This window comes from Rutilus rutilus (assembly GCF_951802725.1).
Source record: "Rutilus rutilus genome assembly, chromosome: 7".
In the NCBI taxonomy this organism is placed as follows: Eukaryota; Metazoa; Chordata; class Actinopteri; order Cypriniformes; family Leuciscidae; genus Rutilus; species Rutilus rutilus.
This window is the reverse complement of record NC_140221.1, coordinates 7,020,715-7,033,225: the sequence shown is the minus strand read 5'-3', so window position 1 is coordinate 7,033,225 and position 12,511 is coordinate 7,020,715. Positions and strand designations below refer to the sequence as shown.

The 12,511-nt window shown below is 38.6% G+C and overlaps 1 protein-coding gene across 3 annotated transcripts in view; it reads left to right on the top strand.

Annotated features, from left to right (window-relative positions):
* The window catches only part of doc2b (double C2-like domains, beta), a 227,755-nt gene that overhangs the window by 184,956 nt on the left and 30,288 nt on the right, over window positions 1-12,511 (top strand). For all 3 annotated transcript variants that reach the window (XM_084415425.1, XM_084415426.1, XM_084415424.1), the window contains exon 11: window positions 11,768-11,842. In XM_084415425.1, the coding sequence (XP_084271551.1) occupies window positions 11,768-11,842 (75 nt within the window). The remainder of the gene's footprint in view (window positions 1-11,767; window positions 11,843-12,511) is intronic.

The following is a 12,511-nucleotide window of genomic DNA, read 5'->3' as shown; positions in this document are numbered from 1 at the left end:
TAGACTTCTAGGTGACCGAAACTTGCTGGCCCAGAAAATGTATTAAAGAGATCGTTAATATAGTCCAAGTGACTCCAGTGGCTCAATCTTAAGTATATCAAGCGACGAGAATACTTTTTGTGCGCAAAAACAAACAAAAATAACGACTTTATTCCACTATTCATTTCCTTCTCTCTGGGCCTCGAGTTGGTTCACGTAGTGTTTTTGCGCAGCGCGTCTGTTGTACGTCACCACGCATCACACACATGACCAGCGTCGGCCAATAGTGAGCCTACGTGGTGACGTGTAACACAGACGCGCTGCGCAAAAACACTACGTGAACCAACTCGAGGCCCAGAGAGAAGGAAATGAATAGTGGAATAAAGTCGTTATTTTTGTTGTTGTTGCGCACAAAAAGTATTCTCGTCGCTTGATATACTTAAGATTGAGCCACTGGAGTCACTTGGACTATATTAACGATCTCTTTAATACATTTTCTGGGCCAGCAAGTTTCGGTCACCTAGAAGTCTATGAAGGAGTGAGCCAGCTCTCAGATTTCATCAAAAATATCTTAATTTGTGTTCCGAAGATGAACGGAGGTCTTACGGGGTTGGAACAACATGAGGGTGAGTAATTACTGACAGAATTTTCATTTTTGGGTGAACTAACCCTTTAACGTTCACTGCAGCCAGATGCAGCCTTTTCAAACCACAGGCCTCCATTAAAGAAAACCTCCCTTCTTTTGGTTGACCCCAATTCAACGGCACGCTTCACCCATCACCATTTTCCCAGGGTTCTGCCAGCGCCGGCCCGATGCTCCCCCCTCCATCAACTCAATTAAAGTAACCTGTCTGTGATCTGCTCTTTCTCTCCGTGAAACTGACAGCTCCGAAAGGGTCATCCTTATTAGCTCGGAATGTACAGGGGTCACGGGCTCACCAGGAGTGTTCGCTCCATGATGTAAGCGGGGACTGTGTCACATCATCACTGGAACGGGAGGAGGTCACCAACCTCTGCACACATTACTGAGAACGCATCAATTATGTACATTTTGACCCTGTGATTTGTGGTGGTGGGAATTTTTTTTAAACAAATTTAAAGGGTGTCTCTTCCATACATTAAAAGGGATAGTCCACCCAAAATGTTTAATTCTGTCATCATCATTTATTCACCCTCATGTCATTACTAACCTGTATGACTTTCTTTATATATTTTGAAGAATGTTGGTAACAGTTTTGGTTCCCATTGACTTCCATTATATGGACAAAAATACAATGTAAGTCAATAGGAACCGTAAGTTTTTGGTTACAAACCTTGAACCAAAAATACTCAAAAATAGATATTTTGAAGAATGTTTGTAACCAAACAGTTTCGATTTTCACTGACTTCCATTATATGGACAAAAATATACTGAAATACAATGGAAGTCAATGGGAACCGAAACTGTTTGGTCACCAGCATTCTTCAAAATATCTATTTATGAGTTCTGAAGAAAAAAGAAAGTCATGCAGGTTTGGAATGACATGAGGATGAATAAATGATAGCAGATTTAAACATTTTGGGTGAACTATTCCTATTCCAAAGTCACGCTTGTTAAATGAATGGATATCATATGTATGAATGTCATTGCATTAGATAAAATGTCAAACCAAATGACATTTATTTTAAAGAAAGCACACTTTTCAAGCAAAGTATTTCTTTAAAATAGAATAAAAATGGCATCGATACACTGCTTAAAAGTAAGATAAAACTGTCAATGTTACATTTATCAGTGATTTTGTAATTATTTAGCCACTATATTTAACAGAAATCTGTTCACCAAACATGCAGGCATCTTCAACAAGAAGTTTTTTCATGCCTCGATTCTTTGGGTGCATTTGTCAAGAGTTTGCTCCTTAAACTGAAATGAAGCATTAAACTAGATAAATGGATACTTAATTGAACCCCCAGGCAGCAAATTAACATGCTACTTTTTAATGAAATGATATTAATTCTCATTATTTGTTTGGCCCGTAGTGTCGCTCTCTTACGTGCTAGTCCGTACACATTCAAAAGTGTTACAGTAAGTTTTATTTGACTGACGTATTCCACCTCCAACTTTTCTCTCTCAGTTGATTTTCCTGTTTTAAAAGATGTGATGTGTTCTCGTGTAAATTATGGGCACTAAGTACAACTTTTCAGCTGAGAATTTATTTAGAACAAAGATGCTGCTCTGACATCCTCTGAAGATAAAATTGTGGGTTGATCTAACAGCATTTACATTTTTTTTGTTTGCTGTGAAACACCTCCGAATACTCCATCACTTCATGACAGCTAAATTTAGGGTTGTACTGACTATCAGATTGAGTCACACAAATTAAAAAAATAAAAATATCTACATTTAGACAAATCAGTAGGCACAACTCCACATAAATATTTTTAAAAAGATGGGTCAAACCTCCTGGGTGCTTTCTCTTTCCTCTCTTTTATTTTCACTTGCCGTTTATCTTTTACATCATGTTTTTTTGTGTTGTCTGTTTTCCAAACTTATGCTCTGTTTTTATGCCCTTTCTTCCACCTTTTCTATCTTGCATGCACACTTTTCTCTCTCTGCATGGCTTGGCTGCATGCTGTAAATTGTTGTGATGGAGTGTAGCTCCCTGTACCCAGATACAAAAAGGTAAGTTTTATTACTCTTTATTGACTACTTCTCCACTTCCCAAGCAAATTTCCTGCCTCTCCTGTTGAACCTCCATTGATTCACTCCAGTAACACTGACAACAACTTACCAGCTGTAGTGGATTCTCTGAAGTGTGCAAAAAAAGATTACTGTATTAGCGCCACACTGAAAAAAAAATGATTTGTTGAATTTAATTTAAAAACATTATCGTAAGTGGTTGCACACAATTGATTTTAGCTACATTTAAACAAATGCATTAAGTTGACCTTAATCAATTAATCAATTGTGTGCAACCACTTACGATAAAAAAAATTGATTAAATTCAACTAATCATTTTTTTTTTCAGTGCATAATTACATCTTAAGGTTTCATTGATCTTTCCATAGCAGAAAAAAAATGTACACTGGTAAATTCTAGTTGTAAAGACTATTTTTACAGTCTTCTTTGTGTGTCATGTTTATATCTGTCCTATGAGATTTAAAACTTCATGTGACTCATTTGGCATCATTTTGTCCCTTTACTGTTGGCATCTTTCCTTTTTGTTGGCTCACTCATTGTTCCACTGACAAGACACATTATCTTCCATTAAGACAAAGTGCTTACCCATGAGCAGATGTAAGCATAATGTTAAATAATGGCTGTTTATTAAGTATTTATGATGAATGATACATTTATCACAGGTTAATTAGTTTCTAGTTCTTTACCATGTAAAGGTACATTTCACTCTTGATTGTTAATTTTTCACTGTGAAGCGCAAAGAGGCTGCATTGCTCTCATTTGTTCTCTTGCGAGTAGGTGGGTGTTTATATGCATGTGGTCTTCAGTTTAGGAAACAAGAGATGTCTGTGGCCATGTCTCGCCCCCATACATATATTCAAGGCTTGAGAATGAGATGAATGCAATGGGCGCTTTCACTCCCATGTGGGTATAAATTTATCTTTGTGTCTGACATGGAGCAAAGCAGCCGCCTGTATATAGTGCCTGTGTGCACTACCATTAATCAGGTAGAAAGAGTGTGTGTGTGTGTGTGTGTGTAGGGAGGGGGGGGGTTTGGCTATACTTGTGAGGGCCAAACGTCCTCACTTATATGGTGAAATATTATGACAACCAACCAGTGAGGACTTTTTACTGGTCCTCACTAATTAAAAAATGCTTATAAATCAGCCAAAACATGTTCTGCATCTTTCTGTGATGTTTTGGGGTAGGGGTTGGGTTAGGGGATATAAAATGTCATTAACCTGATATAAAATAAATGGAAGTCTATGCAATGTCCTTATAATATAGTGAAACAAGTGTGTGTGTGTGTGGTCTGGTAAACCCTACATTACGGGGACAAAATGTTCCCACAAAGATGGCAATATCTGAAATCCTTGTCCTTGTGGCGACATTTTTTGATCCCCATGAGGAAAACAGCTTATAAATTATACTAAGTGGTGTTTTTTGAAAAAGTAATGGCATAACGTTTTCTGTGATGGGTAGGTTTAGGGGTAGGGTTAGTGTAAGGGGATAGAAGATACAGTTTGTGTAGTTTAAAAATCATTATGTCTATGGAAAGTTCCCATAAAATATGAAAACACAACGTGTGTGTGTGTACTTGTACAGCTAACTATCTTTGTGAGGACTAGTTTTAGACCATCAGAGTGAGGACAAAGAGAGTAAAGTGAGGACATTTTGGCCAGTCCTCACTTTCTGAGACCCCTTTAAAGGCCTGTTTGAGGGTCAAGAGTTAGTTTTAGGGATATGGTTATAATTAGGGTAAGGGTTCAGGTTAGGCACTTAGTTGTGATGGGCAAGGTTAAGGTAAGGAGCTAGAGACTGCATTGTGTCAATGAATGCCCTCACAAAGATAGATGTGTGTGTCTGTGTGTGGTTAAGGCTCTTCACTCTTGTCATGTAGTGTTTAATGTAAGCTAACCCTCACAGCTATTCAACACCCTTGATCAGGAACTCAGCATGGATGCATTCAATTGATCAAAAGTGACATTAAAGACTGTTCATCAAAGAATCCTGAAAAAATACTATCATAATTTCCACAAAAATATTAAACAACAAAATTATTTTCATCAATGATGATAATACTGTATGTTTCTTAAGCACCAAATCAGCATATTAAAATGATTTCTGAAGGATCAACTTTTCTCAACAATTTGCATGTCCAAAGTCCAACTTGCATGTCCATAGGTGCTATGAAGTACAAAAGAAATCTTGTGTTTGAGCCAGAAGTTGACATGTTCTGAAAGAGGCCCTATGTACACTCTTTGGAAAAAGTCAACCTACAAATAGCCATTTAGTCTCTCCACAGTAAACTGGTAAAGGAGAAAGTGTTAAACAATCCCTGGGTCCTACTTATTAAGATGTTACTCTTGCATTTATTCTCTCACTTCCTCCCTCCCTGTGAATATCAAGCCCACCTCCAGCCTGTACTAATGTTTTTCCGTTGTGCATTATGGCTATGTACTAGGTGGCTCAATGGCATTTGGATCCCGTACAGCTCTCACCCATTGAGAGTCATCTGTGCTGGAACCTCCATCTGCTCTTGTGAAACACTCTTGATTTCGACCAGCCCTTCCCTTTTACAGAATCTCGTCCCTTTCATTTTTAAGTGCAGACCTTCTCCAACAGGATGTTTATGCAGAAGAATAAAGAGATATAATTTGGCAGATGAAACATTTCTGACTAGTTAGCCGTTGATTGTGAGACGGGAAGGGAAATGCCATCCTTGGCAGCGTGGCAGCAGTAAGTAAAGCGGTATGAATGAGTGGGTGCGCACGCGGCTTTCACAGGCACTCGCTGATGCATGCCGCCCATCTCCTTTCACACTGGTCATTTCTCCTGCTTCCCCATAATTATGATCAACCATCCATTCACTGGCAACACTGCAATCGGATGCCCCATAACACATTTATTGTTGGCTTGGTTCTCAGGAGACCTCCGCCTCTCTGTTTTCTGCCTATCCTGAATAGTCAAGGTCAGCTGGGACATTACAAAAGCACATTAAGGTTACGCCCACTTGCCCTCCTCCAATCGGCTTGCAGGTACCAGACAGACCTTTGATGAAGAGTTTAGTTTCTCTGTGTTTAACGTATCCTTCAATATCGTATGAGAATGGGACATTGCGCGGTATTAAATCACACGGCCGTTTTTCTTTATGGATCTACTCCGAGCAGATGGGCTACTGTTTACCAGACACCCATATGTCACGCAGCCCTGAAACGCAAGACAAATCCTGAATTACACCGAGTGCCTGGTGCAACACTGAGTGAAGATAACTCAGGTCTTACCATCAAAAGGATATATATATATATATATATACTCCAAGGGTTTGCCAAATCAAACCATTTTAGGTGTATTGGAAGTGGATTCATGGAGGTTGGGAGATGGAAAACGCATACGTACGGTGAAAGCGAGGTTCAGTTTTGTGCTTGCCCTTATTTTGGTTACGGGTTGCGTCAGTCCTCCTCTATAGTGGAGTGGACCTCAGAGGCTGTTTCAGCTGCAGTACCTTCAAAGAGAACGACCATCTGCAGTCTCTGCACGCACACACAAACATACTCACAAACACAATCACATAGAGCCGAGCGGACCTGTGGATCTTTGAAAACTGCTTTGTAGCTCTGATGAGACCGATGCGCACAGGTTGTCCTGTGATGGGCCACAAGCAGGAGGGAATAACTTGGAAGAGCTGAGTGACTGATATTGAATGAGAGAAATACACGAAGGAAATTTACATTTTTGACAAGCTTTTGTCAAAGCTGAAGTGTTTCGTTTTTTTTATGATAAAAACACTTCTCATTGACCAGTTTTATGCTGGTTGACTTCCTAGTCTGTGTAAACACATGTTGTATCTTTGCCAGGCTATGCACATTGTGTCCTACGTATTGAATTAGATGAGAGAAGATCTTACTTATGTTCTGTTGGTATGCACGTTTGTGAGATGAATACATTCCTGGACATATTACACTGTTGTGTAATCAAAAAAAATTACCTTCATAGGCACAATCGCTTGTCACCGGGGCAGTACCCTTAAAGAGAGAATCTACCCCTAAAATATGCACATTAGTTCTTTAGAGTAGTAATATACAGTGGGGAGAACAAGTATTTGATACACTGCCGATTTTGCAGGTTTTCCCACTTACAAAGCATGTAGAAGTCTGTAATTTGTATCATAGGTACACTTCAACTGTGAGAGGCGAAATCTAAAACAAAAATCCAGAAAATCACATTGTATGATTTTTAAATAATTAATTTGCATTTTATTGCATGACATAAGTATTTGATCACCTACCAACCAGTAAGAATTCCGGCTCTCACAGACCTGTTAGTTTTTCTTTAAGAAGCCCTCCTGTTCTCCACTCATTACCTGTATTAACTGCACCTGTTTGAACTCGTTACCTGTATAAAAGACACCTGTCCACACACTCAATCAAACAGACTCCAACCTCTCCACAATGGCCAAGACCAGAGAGCTGTGTAAGGACATCAGGGATAAAATTGCAGACCTGCACAAGGCTGGGATGGGCTACAGGACAATAGGCAAGCAGCTTGGTGAGAAGGCAACAACTGTTGGCGCAATTATTAGAAAATGGAAGAAGTTCAAGATGACGGTCAATCTCCCTCGGTCTGGGGCACCATGCAAGACCACGCATGTCCAGGCCCGTCTGAAGTTTGCCAATGACCATCTGGATGATCCAGAGGAGGAATGGGAGAAGGTTATGTGGTCTGATGAGACAAAAATAGAGCTTTTTGGTCTAAACTCCACTCGCCGTGTTTGGAGGAAGAAGGAGGATGAGTACAAATGCTACTTATGCTAGTATCACAGTCCAACAAAAGATTTAGTTTGACTAGACTAGGCACCTTTTTTTTGTCCGTCACCCCTCCTGCCATGTTCCTTTGCCCATGCAGAGAACTTGTCAGAGACTGAGAGTTTTCTCACACCCCCTCATGTTCATTTGTTTTATTTCTCAGTTGTTGTTGTTGTGTAAAATGCAACAATGATTATTTATGTCTTTAACAAAAGTGGAGAGAGAGGTGTGAAGCCCCTGCAAGCCTCTTTGACAAGTTTACACTGTATAGCTCACAGAAGCAGAAAATAACTAATTAGGATTGTGGTTCTGACAGCCCTTGTATGTTAGGCTGGAGAGACCGGCCCTTTCTCTGGCTCTCTGATATCTGCTCATCTCACACATGACTGCGCACAGCGGCGTCTGGAGGACCGTCCAGGAATCCTACCTGAGAGAAAGCCTGCTGGGAAAAGAAATGCATCACTGAAGCATGGATACATACTTGCACAATATGCTGAATCTATATTAAAATCAGTTTGTGTGTGGCTCGTTTTAGCTTGTGATGTTCAAATGCTAAAATTCAATAGGCCTTCTGACCAGGGCTTGACATTCACTTTTTTGACCACCAGCCACTGTGGCTAGTGGTTTTCCAAAGTTACTAGCCACTCAGCATTTTCACTGGCCACAATTTTAAAGTCGATACCATGGGGAAAAACTGCCAAATATATATTTTAAATATTATCCCCAAAATGTCGGTATATTAGGAGGTATATTAGGCTGCTGTCACTTTAAAACCTGACGCACGGACCCATTATACTGTTACACATGCGTTTTCTTTCTTAACTGCTCACTTGAATACTTGCCAGGACTGGCATTTTAACATTATTGTGTGTTTATTCGACGGTTTAAGTGCAATAAGCAGAAGAAAATAACTCAATTTAGTACTGAGAGGCGGCTTTATGTGTGCGCCCTTTGGGTGTGAGGACAAAATCTGTGGGAATGAGTCAAATTATGCGCATTGTGCAATCCCACAGTGAAATTCAAGCTCTGCAACACAAACAATATTCATCCGGAGCACATGAGCGAGGGGAGGCGGGTCAACTCGCTGTCGGAGAGATGAGAGCGCAAGAAAGTGCAGCTGGTATCGTGTAACTATTCTGTGGAAAATGAGTATTGGAAGCGTTTCAGATATTTCAGTATCGAATCGATATGTATCGAAAAATCGATATTTTTTTACAACACTACATTGCACTTAGTTTATTATTTCAGATGCCTTTTTTTAAAGACTACAATTGAAAAATGTATGTATTATGTATAAAATTAAACCCACCAGAGTGGCTAGTAGGAGTGAGTGTGTTACATGCCACTGCTGAAATCCACTCGCATTTGGCAGGTGTTAATGTCAAGCCCTGCTTCTGACCTAACAGAAAAATAGTGAAAGTTGATTCAGTGCTATGTTTAGTATGTACAGTGTGTATAAAAAGTAGTGGGCTTTTTATATTTTGTTGTTTTCGACTTAATTTAGTTTTTATACCACTTATCATCAGAAACACAGTGCAAACACTCTGCAATGCGATCTGAAATAAGTAGGAGATAATGTACACTACCATTAAACATCTATTTTTCGGTCGGTAAGATTATTTAAATATTTTTGTAAGAAGTCTCTTATGTTCACCAAGGCTACATTTATTTGATACAAAAAAATACAGTAAAAACAGTATTATTGTGAAAATTGTATTACAATTTTAAAATAACTGCTTTCTACTTTAATATATTTAAAAATGTAATGTATTCCTGTGATGAAAAAGCATTTTCAGCATCATTACTCATTAATTAGTAATTACTCATTACAGTCTTCAGTGTCACATGATCCTTCAGAAATCATTCGAATATGCTGATTTGCTGCTCAAGAAACATTGTTATCAGTGCTGAAACCAATTGTGCTGGTTAATATTTTTGTGGAAACCGTGATGCATCAGGATTCTTTCATAAATATAAAGTTCAAAAGAACAGCATTTAATTAAAAGCTTCAGAGGTTGTGAGGTTGTAGAGATTGCATATTCAACTGTTGCTCTTAATGGGAGACTGTCAAAGAGAAATTCGCTATTAAACAAAAATGTCATGATATCTTGGCACAGCATGTGGGAGACTCTGAAGCCGTCTGGAAGATGCTTCTGTGCATGGAGATGTTTGTCCATTAGAATAAACGGTATATTTGGCATAAGCCGAACTTTGCACATCAGAACGCAGCTCCATCCCCATGGTGTGAAGCACGGTGGTGGCAGCATCATGCTGTGGGAATGCCTGGCAGGCTTGTAAAAAGGCTAAAACAATGCAAATCCCAGAGGAAAACGTGATGAAGTCTGCAAGATCCAGATATACAGGACTGACTGAAAAACAACATTTATGTCCTGGATTGGCTGTTTCAGAGTCCACAACTCAATCCAAGAATTTATAGGTGGACTTGCTGTTCTCTGATGATGTCCATCTCTGCAAAATGGGAGAATGAATGAGGAAAAATTGCAGTGGCCAGATGTGCAAAGCTGATAGAGAACCACACACGCACAGACTCAAGGCTGTAATTGGTTTTAACATGTTTACTTATAAGATTAGACAAATGTGTTTAAGCCACTTCTTGTTGTTCTGCGGTCTTTCTAAACACTGTCTGGAGTAACCAGAAGTTCTGAACCATTTCATGAGCTACAGCTCTTGGTTTCCATGATATGTTCAATGCACAGACTTGGGGAAAAATGCTGGAGAAAGATATTCTGTATTACATTTATTTGTAAGTTAATTCCCGGTCATCTTTGCACAGAACCGTAGCGTTAATGAAAAAAAACAGCTATAACTGCTGCAATATCACTTAACACTAACCCTAAACCAAAACTGCACTTTATTTTACAGTCATGTTCCCCATGTACGTACTATATGTACTTACCTTATATTACCCAGTACTTTCTTAGGTAAATACACTTAAGTGCACATACTGTAAAATAAAGTGAAACCCCAAAACTTGTTCCTAATCCTATAATAAGTACATGTTGTTGATAAATATTACTCAATACTTAATTGTATAATTACACTGTAACAAGGACACTTTAAAATAAAGTGTAACCAAATTTTAATATATTTACAGCACTATTAAAAACTGAAAAATCATGTCCTTTGATTATTTTTCCTTTTCTTTCTCTCACTAACTCTTCTTGAGCCTTTAAAGAAATGTGATTTTATGCCAGACGTCTCTGGAAAGACCTGAAGTTCTTTCAGCAGTAGCTCTCTGTGGGAATAAACTTGATTTAATTAGTGCAAAAACACACTTGGCTGTTGTTTACTGAAGATGATAAACACTTTTCTTTTAAATTATGCTGCAAAGTTGCATTATGCAGACAGCTAAAATGAAAACCATCATTTTGGACCACAAAGGTAAAATCCAGACTTTGTGTGGATCATGCTCCCTTAATCAACGACATTCCCCACAAGGTTTCTGGAAGACAGCAGTGCTTTTATCCGACTGTGAATGTGATGGAAAAAAAATAATTCAGTAATACCCTCTGATATTGATGGTCCTCAAGAACTACACAGCACTACTCATCCAAAGTCCAATGCTACCTCACTGAATCCCACTACAAAGACGGTAATTAAGCAGTAAAGCAGAGGAGATGATGGGTGTCAGGTGTTGCAGAGGTTTTCAATAAGATCAATGTTTGCTTCACATACTCTCTGACAGCAGACAGTGTTGTCTGGCTTTGTATTGATATTTACTCTAAATCCTTTGCGACTTAATAGTTAATTCACAACCCTCATTGTTTAATGTGGATCCTCAGAGACCCCAAGGCTGTTTAAATAGCTATTTAAAAAAAAAACATACTCTCGGGTTGAATCTTATGAGAGCTGATTATAAACAAAATTTCAGAAAGCATAACTTTATGTAAAAATACAGCATCTTTTATTATTATTATTGGCACCAACATTATTGCTCAAATCAAATTTTGGATGATTGTATGTCTGATATTACTGCGGTGATTGGGCTTTTTATGCAGTGTCCAACAAAGTGCTTGAGCTTTTTGCCATTTCTAAACTGCATGTTAATAGAAAGCTAAGAGCTGCAGGAGAGTGCTCTGCTGTCATGGCACGACATCACCTCCAGCATTTCTAATTAGCTTATTTGGCTGGATTTGAAACGCTACGTCTTGTTAGAAAACGCAAGAGTTCGACATGAATTGGATATCTAAAACCTGTGGAATCTATCAGGCTGACATGGTGATTTATGCTGTTGACTTCACATGATGTCTAAAAGTGGTTGTTTTTCATAAGTCACACTTTTTTTTTTTCTCTCCCTGTCTCTCAGGGACTCAAACCAATGGATCACAATGGGTTGTCAGATCCCTATGTTAAGCTGCACCTGCTGCCTGGAGCTAGTAAGGTATGTGCCTGCTCACCACTTGGAGATGCATTGTTTTATACATTCCAAAGAGGCTTGTAGTTATATTATTTGTATGTTTTAAGGCAGTGGTTATCAACCAGGGGGCCTTGACCCATTGAAAGATCTCTGCAAACCTCCAAAGGGATCACAGGGTTACTTAAAAATGTTCAGATTAATATAGAATAAAATTAAATGTATATTATTATCAATAAAATAATAATAATCTAAGTTAATTAAAACGCTAATTAAAAAAGGTTGAGAACCACAGCTTTATGGTAATATGTCGATAGTTGTTATAATGAAGATTCTGATTATCAATACAGTCTTTAAAACATGTTAAAACAGACAATGTTAAACAAGGTACTGTCTGTCACTGTTCAACGTCCATATAGTTAAAATTGCATTTGAAATTACATCAGATGTAAGGTAAATTGCTGGAGGTGTCTGTTTGTGTTTACAATTGAAATTCCTCAAATTTAGATTGATGGATGGATAGATACTTTTTTATATTCTACCAGACATCAGACCATTTACAGGACTTGCACCAATCCACCCTGACAAAAATTGGGCATGGACCCTTCTGATGACAAAAATTACGGGCAGAATGCGGACGGCTGAAGTTACTTAAGTCTCATGAGTCTGAGGCGTTTAATTTAATGGGCCCTATCA